The 15,369-nt window shown below is 47.6% G+C and overlaps 1 protein-coding gene across 1 annotated transcript in view; it reads right to left on the bottom strand.

The window, feature by feature from the left end:
- COPB2 (coat protein complex I subunit beta 2) overlaps nucleotides 1-15,369 on the bottom strand; it is a 106,111-nt gene that overhangs the window by 43,362 nt on the left and 47,380 nt on the right. The window contains exon 14 of the mRNA XM_085898777.1: nucleotides 4,243-4,373. Within this exon, the coding sequence (XP_085754903.1) occupies nucleotides 4,243-4,373 (131 nt within the window). The remainder of the gene's footprint in view (nucleotides 1-4,242; nucleotides 4,374-15,369) is intronic.

Below are 15,369 nucleotides of genomic sequence, written 5' to 3'. Positions count from 1 at the left end.
TGTAATAGGACAGAGAAATTTGTCTTTCATAGTTGTACCAACATATTTTCCCCTGTTCATTTATTACAGCATTTTGGCTAAATGTTAATGAATAGCAAGCCAATGGAAGCAGCACCTTCACTTTAGAATAAACCCATGTACGAGATGTGTTCAAAAAGTATTCAACCTTAATTTTTTGTGCGTAAACAAATGAAGCTAGGGAGGTATGGTTTGGTGCACGTATGTAGGCGATCCTAATTCGTATGCGTGAATATTTTCCCGCCTGCAGAAGCTGTCAGTCACCGACAGACCGCCGATGAGTGAGGAAGTGTAAGTGAGCGCCGTCGGATTTTCGTTTTTGACAAAATGACGGAAAAACTTGAGCAACGCTACTGCATCAAATTTTGTGTAAAGCTTGGCGATTCCCAAGTGGAAACGATCCACAAGATTCAAGAGGCCTTCAAGAATGAAGCAATGGGCACCACACAGATAAAAGAGTGGTACAACCGCTTCAAAGATGGTCGCACATCAGTGGAAAGTGAAGCACGTTCTGGTAGGCCCTCAACATCCCGAAATGAGATCGTAATTGACCAAGTGAGGACCCTGCTGATGCAGGATCGTCGAATCACGATCAGAGAACTTGCTGACGAGGCGGGCGTCAGCATTGGATCCGTTCATTCCATTGTGACTGAGGATTTGGGCTGAAGGAGAATCTCAGCGAAGTTCGTGCCAAAGCTGCTAACGATCGAGCAGAAGCAACTCCGTTTGGAGATCGCACAGGACATGCTGGAGACTGTGAACAGCGATTCCAACTTCTTCAACACAGTGATCACTGTCGATGAGACCACAGTGATCCGTCATTTTGTCAAAAACGAAAATCCGACGGCGCTCACTTACACTTCCTCACTCATCGGCGGTCTGTCGGCGACTGACAGCTTCTACAGGCGGGAAAATATTCACGCATACGGATTAGGATCGCCTACATACGTGCACCAAACCATGCCTCCCTAGCTTCATTTGTTTACGCACAAAAAATTAAGGTTGGATACTTTTTGAACACACCTCGTATGTCAAGTGCAGCCATACCTGGCTTGCATGGATGTGGAATCGTACCTATCACAGCAGGCTGGTTTCAACGAACAATTCAATAAGCTGCAAAATGTGGGTGCAGGTTTTTCACATTGTTCGATTTTAAAATTATCTCCTTGCACCTTGAAATGATGCAATATTAATCTTTAGTATTTTACTTGTATGTCGCTGTAAGTTTCTTTTTTAATGGAAAGGTTCAACAGTCACATTTTATATTTTGTGGACATGGTATAGCCCTTTATTTTGCATAAATGTATTGGATTTGTACACGACTACGACAAGGTAGTAAAGGGATAAATAATTGCCTCGTGATTGTTGTGCATACACGGCTCAGAAGCAGAATTTCTTTTCCGCGAAACAATCACAGGAATTAAGACGATCAGTGAGATAGCAAACAAATGTGCACAATGCATTTGTACGTACTTTATACGGCGCGCGACGTCTCATCAATCGACTCTGAGTGAGTCGCGTTCTGGAGATGACGTCAACGGTCACGTGACCTGCGGTTCGCTGAACTCCACTTTTTTGAGGGGTGGGGCATAGCAAGTTGTGAAAAGCACTACAAAAGTTCAAAATATTGGTCCAATTATCCCATTGTTGATTTTAAAAAAGAAACATGGGTGATTTCTTCACTAGGAAGGTCAAGTTAATATATAAATAACCAGAAACTTTTGAGTGTCATGGGACTTTTAAAAGACATCCCGAACCACACTGTTAACCCCGGAAGATTTAGCGCCTTTTCTTCTGTCAATTGTGAATTAATAGAGAACCAATAAACATAGTTGCAGCAATTGACAGTGCCATTAAGGTTGAAAATCGCTTCATCCGACCACACCATTAATTCAGAAAAGGATTCATTGTTAATGTAAAAAAAAAAAAACATTCACATAATTCAACCTGACAATATGGATGGTTTTCACTCAAGGACTGCACCAGTCTCAGCAGGTATGGCTTCCATTTGGCAGCTTTCAGAATCTGGTGTACAGTGGTTTTGGGAGTAATGCTGTCACGTGAACACCGTTTCAGCAACTTTTTGGCGAACAAATTCAAACTTGCAACACTGTGGCAGCACTTACTTCATCAGTTGATGTGCGAGGTATACTGGAGCGGACCTTATGCACAGCTTTCACTGAAGCATCTGCCTCAAACTGATTTTGCAACCTTGAAATGGTTACATGTGTTGGAGGCTCACTTTCAAATTTATGCCTCCATATACATTTGCAGGGAGGGGGAGAGAGATAAAAGAAAACAAAAAAAGAAGAGGGCAAAAAAAAGATAAACCAATGTCACCCGCAGGGTGACCCGTATCTTGCCAAAAGGTGAGCACGTGTGACTTATTTAAGGTCACACTGAGGTGAACAGAGCTGCTATCCACCAGGAGCGACTCCTTGAGGAATATCTGCCTATGAGAGATTCCGATGAGAATCGTTCTACAGAGTAACCATGAAAAATATGTGTTTGCCTCATGACGTCATAATGTCTCAAGCTTGACATATCAAGAAAGCACTCATCGAGGTGTTCAATTTGAGGTACTACACGATATGGTTCCTAAAACTTGAAAATCTGACCTTGGGGTCAAATATGTTTGACCTCAGGCGCTAACCATGAAGGTCAAGGCCAATCGCCACCAAAAACGAATCAGCTGAGCGCCAGACCATATACTACATTCCCATAAAGTTTGGAGACGATTCGATTAAAATTACTCAAAAAATAAGGGTTTCGTCGACTCCCCTGATTTGCGACAAAGTGACCTTGACCTTTGACCTTTACCTTCAAAATTGTATGCGCTGAAAGGGACCTCTATAGGCCTCTGATATGCGAAGTTACAAAAATTTTCAATGATAACTGTGCTCTGCAGAATTTTTTATACGTGATTACAGACAAACAAACAAACAAACAAAAAAAACATACAAGCTGACTAACATATCTTGCAAAAACTTCGTTTTGGCAAGATAAAAAGGATTGTTTCATCAATTAACTTATCATTGACGACAGGATCTCATTTGAGGAGCTCGGAGAAATGATGTTGAGGGTACTGCACTGGTCTTTTCGAAGGAAACTTCCATTAGTTGATCAGACTTGGGTCTGTGAGAAGATGGCCCATAGATAGCTTTGATGGCATTGAAGAAATTAAACATCTGTTAAATCTCTGGGTTTTTGTTTACCATGCTTTCTTGAAGTCACAAATTCGTTGTTGGACTTCTGAACAGAGAACATGGTAGACTTTTCATTTGGACTTGGAACTAATATCGTTTTCCCAGACTGTGAATGCAGCTCGTTTATGATCTGTTAGCTGCTTGATGACATTCTCATTGAACCAATCTGGATTTTTCTTATTTATGAAACATTCGATTCTTCACAAGCCTCCAATATATTGCTTTTTAAAACATGCCATTGTTCTTGCAGCGATCCAGCTCTATTAGGGATATCACAAAGTTTCTCCCCAATAGCAGCTCATAGAAGTAAACCATTTTCTTCATCTTTAAGTTTTTCAAGACTTTTATTTCTTGACAACTTTTGTTCTCGTCTTTTAGGGGCAATTTGCATCTTATCAAACGGTGACCTGTCCAACAGTAATCTGTCAATTGTGGATTAATAGATGTCTCGTCTCGCATGGCCCTAATTATCACGACGTCCTGACGGTCTTGGGTGATTATATAGTCAATGAGAAGCCAATGCTTTGAACAAGGATGCAATTCAGAATGTCTTGCGCTTATTATTTTGTCGAAATAATGTGTTGGTTATAAGTCTGTTTTGCACACTTACTGAGAAGAAGTACGCGCGCGCGCGCGCGCACGCACGCACGCACGCACGCACGCACGCACGCACGCACGCACACACACACACACACACACACACACACACACACACACACACACACACACACACACACACACACACACACACACACACACACACACACACACACACACACACACACACGAAATGTCAAAGTCCAACAAAGCCCATTCATTCAATATAACCACAATTCCACCCGGCATACATCTCCACTTCCTCTTTTATTCACAAGCCATCCAATTACCCATTTTGCTTTTGTCTGCAACAGACATTTCTGGTGATTTGACATGAAAATGTCAGAACACAAAGAATCACTGCATTAAACACTGTAGAGATATTACTTGCAACAAAAAGAGACAATGAAGAAGCACATACCTGTCCATGTGTGCAATGGTCACAATTTCTCCACCCACATAGTAATTCAAACGATTGACCAAGTTGGTGTAGATGAAGCAATCGCCAACCCACAAAGCTGTCTTCACAACATCTTGGATCTCACCGAGAACCTGCATACCAAACAGCACCGACATGAACACACAGTTCACCACAACCACCAATAAAAAAATTAAAATAACAAACTTTCATCGAAACACCTACGGCTCAATGATGCTGCATCCAAATTGACATGTAGGACCAACAAAAGCAACCATTTTTTTTTATCTCAGTTGAAACATAGTTCAGGTGAGGTATTAGCATCACGTGTTGTGTCAGCAAGTATGTAAACACTCGGTTCTTCTCCACAACTACACACTATTTTGATGAAACTTGACCAGAACCTTCATCACCCGTGATGTACCAAAGTTTGTTCACAATATAAAAAAAAATTAACAATAAAAAGGAAAAAAAAATCAGGGTATGAGGGAGTTTACTCCGGGGTCAAAGTGGGTCCAGGCTTGATCCCCCCCTCTCAAAATAGGTATTTGCTTTCTTCTCTGAAACTACAAACACTATTTCAATTAAATTTGACCACAACCCTAATCACCCGTGATTGACTAAAGTTTGTTGGGGTTTTCGGGGTCAAAGTGGGTCCGGGTCCGGGTCCCCCCGGACTCCCCCACCCCCCAAAAGGCATTTGTTTTGTTCTCCAAAACTACACACGATTTTGATGAATCTTGGTCGGAATCAATGGTTCCACTTAGTGGGCCCAAGGGCAATGTCTCTATTTTCGATGGTTTCATCACCTATCCCTTTGTTACAGTCAGTTATCATTGTGTGTCTGAACTAGAAGCATGAAAAAGAAAAGGGCAGAGAGTGCAAGATGAGAAAGGAGGCGGTAGAAGAGACCACCGACCTGTCTGCAATGGGAAAGTGATCGGCTCAAGATTGAGCTTCATTGTGGGTTCCTTTTGTCCTGTTACGTCCTGAGCCGTTCCGTGTTCTAGCTCTTCCACGAGCCTCAACTCTGTATACAAAAAAAACCAAAACAAAACCCCAACATACTGTCCTAGAGAAGTTGCTTTGCAGACTTGTAGCCTACTGTACATGCCTACAAGACGATGCATAATCACAAGGTCCCCTTCTTAGGATGACCCCACATTCTCATGACATCAATACCCTGAATAGACAGGCAACACGGTGCAAAAGCTAACTGAAGCTGTGAGAAAAGACTTCTTTAAAAATCAATTTGGTAATTTTTTTTGACATGAAAGGTTTCAGACTTCATCAACACGAGTGCAGTGCTGACAATGACTTGCTGTGCACACTGCACACACAGCAAGCTTGACGTAGACCTGTCTGTCTTCTGGAATGTCAGCACTCAGAGGCTATGACACTTCAATAGCAAGACGGCGCATTCATTTACATACAGGGATGTCAGCATGGGAGGTGAGAGGAATAGCAAGTGTGGGAAGTGAAAAAAAAATACTATTTTTTTGACATTTCTTGCTTCCACCAAAGCAGTTGATTTCTTGCACATCAACAAACTGTCATCAATCAATCTCTTGGAAAATCATTCAAAAATAATAACAATAATCTGTGGTCCAGCAATTCACACCAATAATGAACCGGTGTGCCAATCTGGAGAGAAAAATGCAAATTCTTTCAAACCAAATTTGAGAATTGAAGAGAAAACCCCTTCACTGGATATAGTGTGCCTTCTACTTAGTAGCTTGTGTTAATTCCTTTCCAATGGGACCTGGAAACACATTTATGTTTTACTGCCACATGTTTGATACTGCGGAGATAAAGTTTTCACAATATCAGGAAGCCTATTCCACCTACCAACTCGGCCCATTGAGCTGACACACGTCCCCCATGTCATTTCACTGTTGCAAAACAACAACAACAACAACAACAACAACAAAAAATAGAACATCTTTTCTGTAATTTTTCGAAATCAATCATTTGTTCAAGCTAGAATATATGCTCAGTTGCTAAATAGGAAGGAGTGGTGATTTAGTTTGGGGTGTAACTACTCGATTTCAAAAGAGAGCTGTCAGACTTACAGAACATTATGTTATGTTTCGCACTTTCACAGAATGCAGAGTTTTTCACACAAGACGCACACAAGAGGATGACAGGAAGTAACAGGGTTCAAATCCATGCACGGGAGCGAATGCCAGCCTTGCATAAATGCATTATGTTTAGTGACGTTATCCAATTGTCACCTGGAAACTTGATGAACACACCGAATTATGACCATTCTGTGGAACTAATCACATTTAACGGAGCAAAGTGGCCAAGCAAGTGAAGTTACCAATTGTAAAGCAGCGCATCTACTCAAGGAACTTAAAAGACATATCACCAAAAACAAGAAAGAACAAGCAGCTTCCCTAATTAGTTGCAGGATGCATGATTAACTTAACTCGTGGCAGCAACACCGATATCTAATAGCCCCTTCCCCCTAACCCCCCCCCCCCAACAACCCACATTCCCATTTCTGACAAGAGGTCCGTCATGCACAGTCAGAGTTTTACCCCTCTCCTGGCTGAGGGAGTGACGTGACGTACTACGCTTGATCTACAAAAGTGCAGTCATCTCATATTGTTACGGCTGTGGAAATTCGCATTACACCATAAAGGGCCCTCAGGTGAGATATCTCTGTAAGTACATGTGTAGTTAGCCTAAACCCGTTGTATAGAGGGAATTTATGTGATTCATCCAGACTGCGATGCTTCGAGTTAGCCATTTTTCTTTTCTGTCGTTATTTTGAACCAACCACGTCTCAACCGTCATCACACAACAACCACCTTAACCACCACGCCAGCCAGCGTCACCAACTACAACCACGCGCCAACCCTCAGACAACAACCACAACGCCAACCCTCACCACAGAAGACCCTCCACCACCTTCGCCGTTACCTTCACAACTTCATCCCACATCATCGCTTCTATGGCCATTCCCAAACACCACCAGTCAACACCAAACGTCGTGGTCCCGGGGCCGTTCGGCAGTGAAGGCCGAACGCGTCGATCCGCGGATCAGGAATGCTACACGCCCACTTGTTCTCCGTCCAATGGGCGAGCGCGAGGCGGCTTGGCCCCGCCTCCAAGCGCGTGTATGTGAAGTCCGTATATGCAAATTTTAGGATCAGGGGAGGTTCACGCCCATTTTTGCCCGACCAATGGCTGACCGGGGGGGGGGCGTGGCCCCGCCACCAATCGCATTCTGATCCTGGAATTTGCATATTGGCTTCTCCTGCCAGCTATAAAGGCGTGAGAATTACCAGGTTGAAGAGACTGTCGTCGATGAGTTGCTTTTGGAGACAAGGAGCGTTGCGTTGGTGGAGTTGAGTCGACTGCGCGCGGTGGAGCTGCGGGCGGCTGGTCGGGGCAGGGGAGCTCGGGTCCGAGGCCAGGAGGACCACAGTCGGCGAGGAGGCTGTGGTGCAGGGGATCGCTCGTCTGGTCGCGGGACCCAATTCAGCCAGCCACTCCCCTCCCTCAGGGCATCAACAATTTCCCCTTTTCACCCCCATCCGCGCTGAGATAGTGTAAGGGGGGGCCCCGTTCCTCCCCCATCCCAAACGTGGTGCCAACGAGCATGCCAGGGGCATGGAGTCGGGGCACAGCAGCGTGGACATTTTGCGGCTTGCCCGCCAACGCGTCACGAGGACGCAGGTAAGACCTCCCCGGTCTCGCGGACCTGGCCGCTCCTCTAGGTCCCGCGCACATTTGGCCTACGGGCCTGTCTGCCTCCTTGTCTGTGAGGGTGGCTTCTTTCTTTTGCTTTTGTGTAAATGTGTGTTGGTGCCGTCTGTGAAGTAAAACTGTGTAAGTGTTGCCGTGTGTACGCGTTAGTCGGCTGTATTACATGTGTATTTTGATTCTGTATGGCTGTAGACACGTGCTTTCCGTGTGCCGCGGAATAAAATGCTTGCTTGTTGAACTGTTCCTGCTCTGCTTCGTCTCCTTCCTTTTAATTGACTCTCCATCCTGCTTCACGTAAGGGGTTCGTAGTGGGTGAAACATCCCGGTAATTAATCGGAACCGTCAAGGCTGACGATAACACCGCTCGGTTATCACTGTAGCACGGAACGGACCGCTTAAGCGGGTCGTGTCTGGAGTCGGCCTGTGGCGTGGTACGATCGCCCGGTCGACCATTCACGCAGGTACTTAGGTAGATCGAATTTGGCGAGCAACCCTATCCTGCGCGGGTGGATAATTGGCACGATCGTGGTGAGGTTAAACCCCCACCCGTGACTAGCTCCCGGCGTTGTTCCGAGAGGGTCACGACTGAATTGTCCGTCCGGTGGGCGACGTGCTGCGATTCGAGTTACGTGGCCGTTCCCACGCCGGCGGGCGCAAATTCGCAACACTGGTGTCAGGAGTGGGATACAAACTCTCCCGTCTCCAGCTAAATTCACGGGAACGGAGCAGGGGTGTGCGAGGCGACCCCCGCTCCCTCCAAATTACGAGCAATTTAAAATTAACCCCTTACGAGAAATAAGATGGAGTCTCAAGGCGAGCGGGTGCTGGGGGTAGAATGTATATATGTAGAAATGTAGAATCCATGGCCCGGGATGGTACTGCTTGTAATTTTAATCCGAGAGGGAGCTCACCCTCATACTTTGAGCACGGACTTTGCTGGCAAACTGAGTCTCATAATGGCGGCGCGATCGCACCTCAGCGCAGCACGGAGCGAGCGGCTATTTATGGCGCTGCGAATGGCGCAACACGAGGCGAGCGCTCCCAACAGCCGTTTCAAACCAGGTGGGAATGGCAGGCGAGGCAGGCGGACATCGGTGGGCTTTGGGAAGAATTAAAGGAAGAATGGAGGACCAAGCTCAAAAAAGAAAAGCAGAAACACGAGCTGGAAGTAAAACAATTAAAGAAAGAACTATTGGAGAAGTCAAGACAATTCGAAGAATTAAAGGGAAAAATAGGGGAAATATACTTGAGGATCCATAACTGGGAACAAGGGACGAGCGAGATGAGACAGAGAATGGAGGAGGAGCGAATTGGTAATTCCCGGGATAGAGAGAACTTGGAAGAGGAATGGAAAAAAAAGCTGGAAGAGAAAAAATTTGAACACGATTGGAAAATAAAGCAACAAGAGCGTGAGGTAGAACAAGGCATTCAGGACAGAAGAAGACTAGAAGAAGAGGTAACAAGAGGAGAGGAACATCTGGAGGAAAGGACGGAGGAATTGCGGGTAATGTCAGAACAGTTCGAAGAACTGCAGGGAAAATGAGGGAGGAAGGAGAAAGGAAAACAAAGACAGAAAAGGAAAAACGCAAACAAGATGGGGAATTGGAACAACTGGAGGAAGAGGTAAGATCAGGCAAAAACAAAAGAGAAACCCTGGAAGGGACGATAAAATTGAGAGAGAAATGGCTAGAAAGAAGAGAGAAATATGGGAAGAAAATGAACGAAATGAGGATGAAGCATTGGAAAGTGGTGCGGAGATGAGGAAGACATACAATAAGAGAATAGATGAATTGGGAAAAGAAGCATGCAAATTGAGAGAGGAATTATGGGAAAAAGCGTCTGAGATACTGAAACACGAAACCAAAGAGAGAGGATTACAAAACGAACTAAGGATGTTAAAAGAGGAGAGGAAGAGAGCGGAAAATGAAACGTTGAGGAACCACACAGTGCAGATCGAACAGTTCAAAGCCAAAGCAAGGTCGGAGTGTGTGGAGATGAGAAAAGAATTAGAAAAAAAAAAGCTTCCGAGTTCCAGAAACACCAAAATAGAGAGAGGGAATTCCAAAATGGGTTGAGAATGTTGAGGGAAGAAAGAACGACAGCGGAGAATGAAACGTTAAGGAACCACACTGTACAGATCGAACAGCTTGAAGCGAAGGCCTGATTAAAGAATGAGATGCAAGAAAGAGTCATGATGGAAGAACGAATGAGACAGGAGAAGGAAATTGACCAATGGAAGGAAACCACGAGATTGCAGAATGAGGAACAAGAAAGAGTACTGAAAGAACAAAGATTGAGACAGGAAAAGGAAGTCAGCCAACTGAAAGAAATAACGAGATTGCAGAATGAGGAACAAGGAAGACAGTGGAATAGGAAATACAAAGAACAAGGAATGAGACAGGAGAAAGAAATCAGTCAGTTGAAAGAAATGACGAGATTGCAGAATGATATGCAAGAAAGAGTAATGAAGGAAGAACGAATGACACAGGAGAAAGAAATCGAGAAATTGAAGGAAATAACGAGATTGCAGAATGAGGAACAAGAGAGACAGTGGAATAGAAAACTGAAAGAGTATGAATTTGAAACTGAACGACAAAAGGAAAAAAAAAGGAAAAAAAGAACGACAAAAGGAAAACAGCTTGGAGCACGAGGAGAAAGTGAAGGAGCAAGGAATGAAGCAGGAAGGAGAAAACAGGCGATTGAAGGAGACAACGAGATTGGAGAAGGAAGAACGAGAGGAACAGTGGAATATAAAACAACAAGAACATGAATTTGAGGTTAACCAATTGAAGGAAGCTATGAGGTTGGAGAATGAGGGACAGGGGGTGAAAGAAATTAAAAAAGAAAGACAAGAACAATTGAAAAAGAAAGCAAGGTTGAGGTATGCATAGATAATGAAAGAACAACGAACGAAACAGGAAAAAGAACTAAGCCAATTGAAAGAAACTATGAGATTGGAGGCTGAGAAGCATGAGAAACTGTCGGGGTAGAAAACAAGAACAATGCGAGTTTGAAATTGAACAGCTAAAACGGGGAGCAAGATTGGGGTCCACGGAGATTGAAAAACTCCGGAGGGAGAACGAAGAACTCAGGAAGCTCAGAGAGGAAGAACGACTCAGATGGGAAGGAAAAAGGAGCCAGAAAGAAACAGAAAAAAATTTAGAAGAGACTGCACGATAAGGATGGGGTTGGGGACGAGCGCGCGCGCGCACACACACACACACACACACACACACACACACACACACACACACACACACACACACACACACACACACACACACACACACACACACACACACACACACACACACACACACACACACACACACACACACACACACACACACAGTTAGTGGAGGACGATGAGGGCGAGCTCAGGGAATGTGTCGTGACCCGGTGCGAGCAGCTGGATGGCCTCCTCCAGGAACGAGGGGAGGGAGTATGCCCCCTTGAGGCGACTCACGACCAGGTGGGTTCGGTCGTGCCAAGCGGAGTAGTGCTGCGGACGGGTGCACGAGGAGCTTGGGGGGTATGGAGACCCGGGGACCCTTGTGGGGACACGAATCCCCAGTGTGGTTGTGCAGGAGTGTGTGTTTGCGAGTGTGCGGAGATGCGTGCTTTCCAGCACGCATGGTGTGCGTGAGACCCCCTGTGCAAGTGAAAGGTTGGGTGTGAGTAAGAGCGTCCGTGTGAGGGAGACCGTATGTGTGAGAGAGTGGTATGTAAGGGAGATGTCGGTCGGCATGCGTGAGCATTCAGCCACGTCTCCCGGTGTGAATGCCATCTCGAGGTGTGTGAGCCTCGTGGCACGAGGGAGCTTGAGCGCGAGAGTGCGACGGAGATGACGGCGACAGATAGACAAGGGCCGGGTAGCGGCCGTAGCTATTTTGAGCACCGTGCCGGGTTCACCCAGCGGCGAGCGCGAGGTCCGTGCTGTGCAACGCACGAGGCCGCCACGTGCTCGCTTGCGGGAGTGAAACGCAGTCCGGAAACGCCAGCGGTGAATGTTGCCGATCCCGCGACGGACAAAGTTTAGGCAGGATTTCGAATTTGGACCGGACGGGTTCTCCAAGCGGGTGTGTGTGTTAAGCTCCAACGGACAGAGCACATGTGTTCGCATGGGGAAGCCCTCGAAGCGCTAGGCTTGTGTTTTTTTATGCGCCGGGTGACGTCGTGGCTGCGTGTGGGGTTGGAATCCGGCAGGAAGGTGAATCCCTGCCGGATGGTACCGTCCAAGAGGGACGAGGGACGCGAACAGCTGCCATAACGTCACACCACAGGGGCGTGGCTGTGAATTGCCGCGCTGGTGGGCAGGTTGCGAGTTTCCGCGCTGGTGCTGCGCATTTTTTTTTGTAATAAAAAAAAAAAAAAAGCAAGCCTCACTTTCGGGTGAACAGGATTCCCGGGCATGGGGTGGAAGACGCCCCTACCTGGGCACAGGATGGAACTAGCTAGGGGGAAGAGTTAGTGTTAGCTAGACCGGCTCCATGGGGCAGTGGTAAGTCCTCATGGGGCCTGTGGAATGGATTAGGTAGAGGGATGTTAGTTGAGATTGAGGATGGGAAATTGATTTTTGGATTTGGTGACAGTGACAGACTGTGGATGTGTAGAGGGGACGTAGATTAGCTATGTAGTGTTAAAAGGAACGTGCTATAGTGAAAGGGACGACGTGGGAGCACGAGGTAGTTAGGGGATGTAGTGAGCAGGATGGCAGAGATTCAGCGGCGAGTTGTGAAGTGTGAAGTGGAAACATGTGCTTGGTGAGTGAGTGAGGCCAGCGGGTCTGTGTGAATGGAGCGAATGTGGAATGCATGGTGCGATGAGTGATTGGGGGGAAGGAGTGACTCCCGCCCAAGGGACCCCGGGGTCAGTGTAGAGTGAGTTAGTGGGTTAGCGAAATTGAAAAATGGAGGTCGTTTTGCTGTTGGTGTGAATGTAGGCTCGATACCCATTTGGAGGGGTGCAGGAGCCCTGTTGACAGGCTGGGAGCATGGCTGTGAAAGGTGAGTATCGCTGAGTGGGTACCCTGGGCACCGGGCTCGTCGGCCGCGGTAGGCCAAGGGCCCATGGGGGGCCGGGATAGCGTAGTGGGCACGGGTGCGCCCGCATGATGCGGGGGCCCGGGGCGCCGTTAGCCGCGTGGGCAGTGTTGTGGGCACGGGTGACCCTCGGAAAGGGGCCCGGGAAGCCAGCCTGCCACGTGAGCGTTTCAGGGGAGTCGCCATGGAGGGCCTCCCCAGTGTTTAGGGAGCTGGTAGGCTCGGAGGCAGTGTAGTGCCCGGGGGTGCCATAGCTGGAGAATCGGCAGAGGGTAGTGCCTGCCAAGGGAGCCACGCGTCCCAGCCGTGAGACCGTGAGGGCACGGAAAGAAAACTGGGGGGCGAGGCCCAGAATTTGCGAGGACACCAACACAGGCGACGGGAATCTGGGTTGATAGAACCAATAGTTTAAGCGAGAGGCGCTTGTTGGAAGCGCTGGGGTAGTTAACAGTTAAATGGTTAGGGTGGATGAGGAAGTGTACCCCTCCACACCATCCATCCCTTCGCTCACGTTGTGGGCCGCTGGACCCACTTTGGGTTAGATCGCTGAACTCCGAGGAGGCCATCCTGAGGCTTCGTTGGGCCTCGACACAGGACGCTAGCTCTCCTTCATTCCCCTCCGGGAAGAGAACGTAGGGTTGGGAGTAGGCTAGGACGTGATAGGTTAGCCGAACAAAGACTGTAAAGGGGGTTAGGGAGACAAATTTATCGAGGAAAATAAAAAGAAAATAAAACAAAAAAATAAGTTGGGGCTAAATTTGTTTTTGCAAACTAGGGGAGTGGGTATAGACAGTGACAGGCAAAGGCGATAGGTGGGAGGGAGACAGTAGGTAGGTCCGAGCCCGCCTTCTGAGTGGCCAGCACCACCGCACTCCCTCCACCAACATCCATCTCAAGGCAAAAGGCTGGCCAGCTTCATCTGCCAGCTCTTTTACGACAAGGCCTGTGCCGGTCAGCTTCACCACCGGCCCGTTTTGCTACAACGGCCTTGTCCTGCCTTGCCATGCCTTGTCTGCCTGCTTTTGCCTTTGCCCCATGCCTGCTGCCCTGTTGCATTTTCCCCATTCATCACCATGTGCGCTAGAATCGTCGCGTGTACTGCAGGGACTGCCCTGTAGGCAGCCACATCACGGGACTGCATTGGCGGCCCGTACAACGTTTGGTTGCTGCGTCAGATTGTCGCGCGTACTGCAGGGACTGCCCTGTCGGCAGCCGCATCACGGGCTTGCATTGGCGGCCCATGCACCGCTTGTGCTCACTGCGCTCATTTCACGGGGGAGGCCTAGGAATGCGTGTGAGCAGCCGGCCACGTTCCCTGTCACCTGCATTGGTTAATGAGCCAGAGACTGCATGCGAGCAGCCTGGCTCTCTGCTAACTGCTTTTCTCTTTGCAGAGTCCATAGATCCTGGGCCATGGTTTAGTGTAAAATTGTAAGTAAAGGTTAAGTTGGACTGTAAATATGAGTGCGCCCCCGGCATGTCTGTCTAGCGCCGGCAATTTTATTTAAGTCGTCTGAGTGAGTGTGTTTGTTAGTTCGTTACTCAGCCCTCAGGTTATTTATTTTGGGGACACGAATAACATGAATGTCGCACTCAGGGATCCGTAGGTAAAACGTACTCGGGGAGAACTACACATGATGGCACATGAAAATTTGACGACTCGAGACGAGTCTGTAAAAAGGGGAGGGGGTAGAGTTACGGCTGTGAAATTAGCATTACACCATAAAGGGCCCTCAGGTGAGATATCTCTGTAAGTACATGTGTAGTTAGCCCAAACCCGTTGTATAGAGGGAATTTATGTGATTTATCCGGGCTGCGACACTTTGAGTTAGCCATTTTTCTTTTCTGTCGTTATTTTGAACCAACCACGTCTCAACCGCCATCACACAACAACCACCTTAACCACCACGCCAGCCATCGTCACCAACTACAACCACGCGCCAACCGTCAGACAACAACCACAATGCCAACCCTCACCACAGAAGACCCTCCACCACCTTCGCCTTTACCTTCACAACTTCATCCCACATCATCGCTTCTACGGCCATTCCCAAACAGCACCAGTCAACACCAAACGTCGTGGTCCCGGGGCCGTTCGGCAGTGAAGGCCGAACGCGTCGATCCACGGATCAGGAATGCTACACGCCCACTTCTCCTCCGTCCAATGGGCGAGCGCGAGGCGGCTTGGCCCCGCCTTCAAGCGTGTGTATGTGAAGTCCGTATGTGCAAATTTTAGGATCAGGGGAGGTTCACGCCCATTTTTGCCCGACCAATGGCTGACCGGGGGGCGGGGGGCGTGGGCCCGCCACCAATTGCGTTCTGATCCTGGAATTTGCATATTGGCTTCTCCTGCCGGCTCTAAAGGCGCGAG

The sequence above is a fragment of the Eptatretus burgeri genome, chromosome 10 (genome assembly GCF_056783735.1).
Source record: "Eptatretus burgeri isolate ZD-2024b chromosome 10, Ebu_testis_v1, whole genome shotgun sequence".
Classification (NCBI taxonomy): domain Eukaryota; kingdom Metazoa; phylum Chordata; class Myxini; order Myxiniformes; family Myxinidae; genus Eptatretus; species Eptatretus burgeri.
This window is presented reverse-complemented; position numbering and strand designations above follow the sequence as displayed.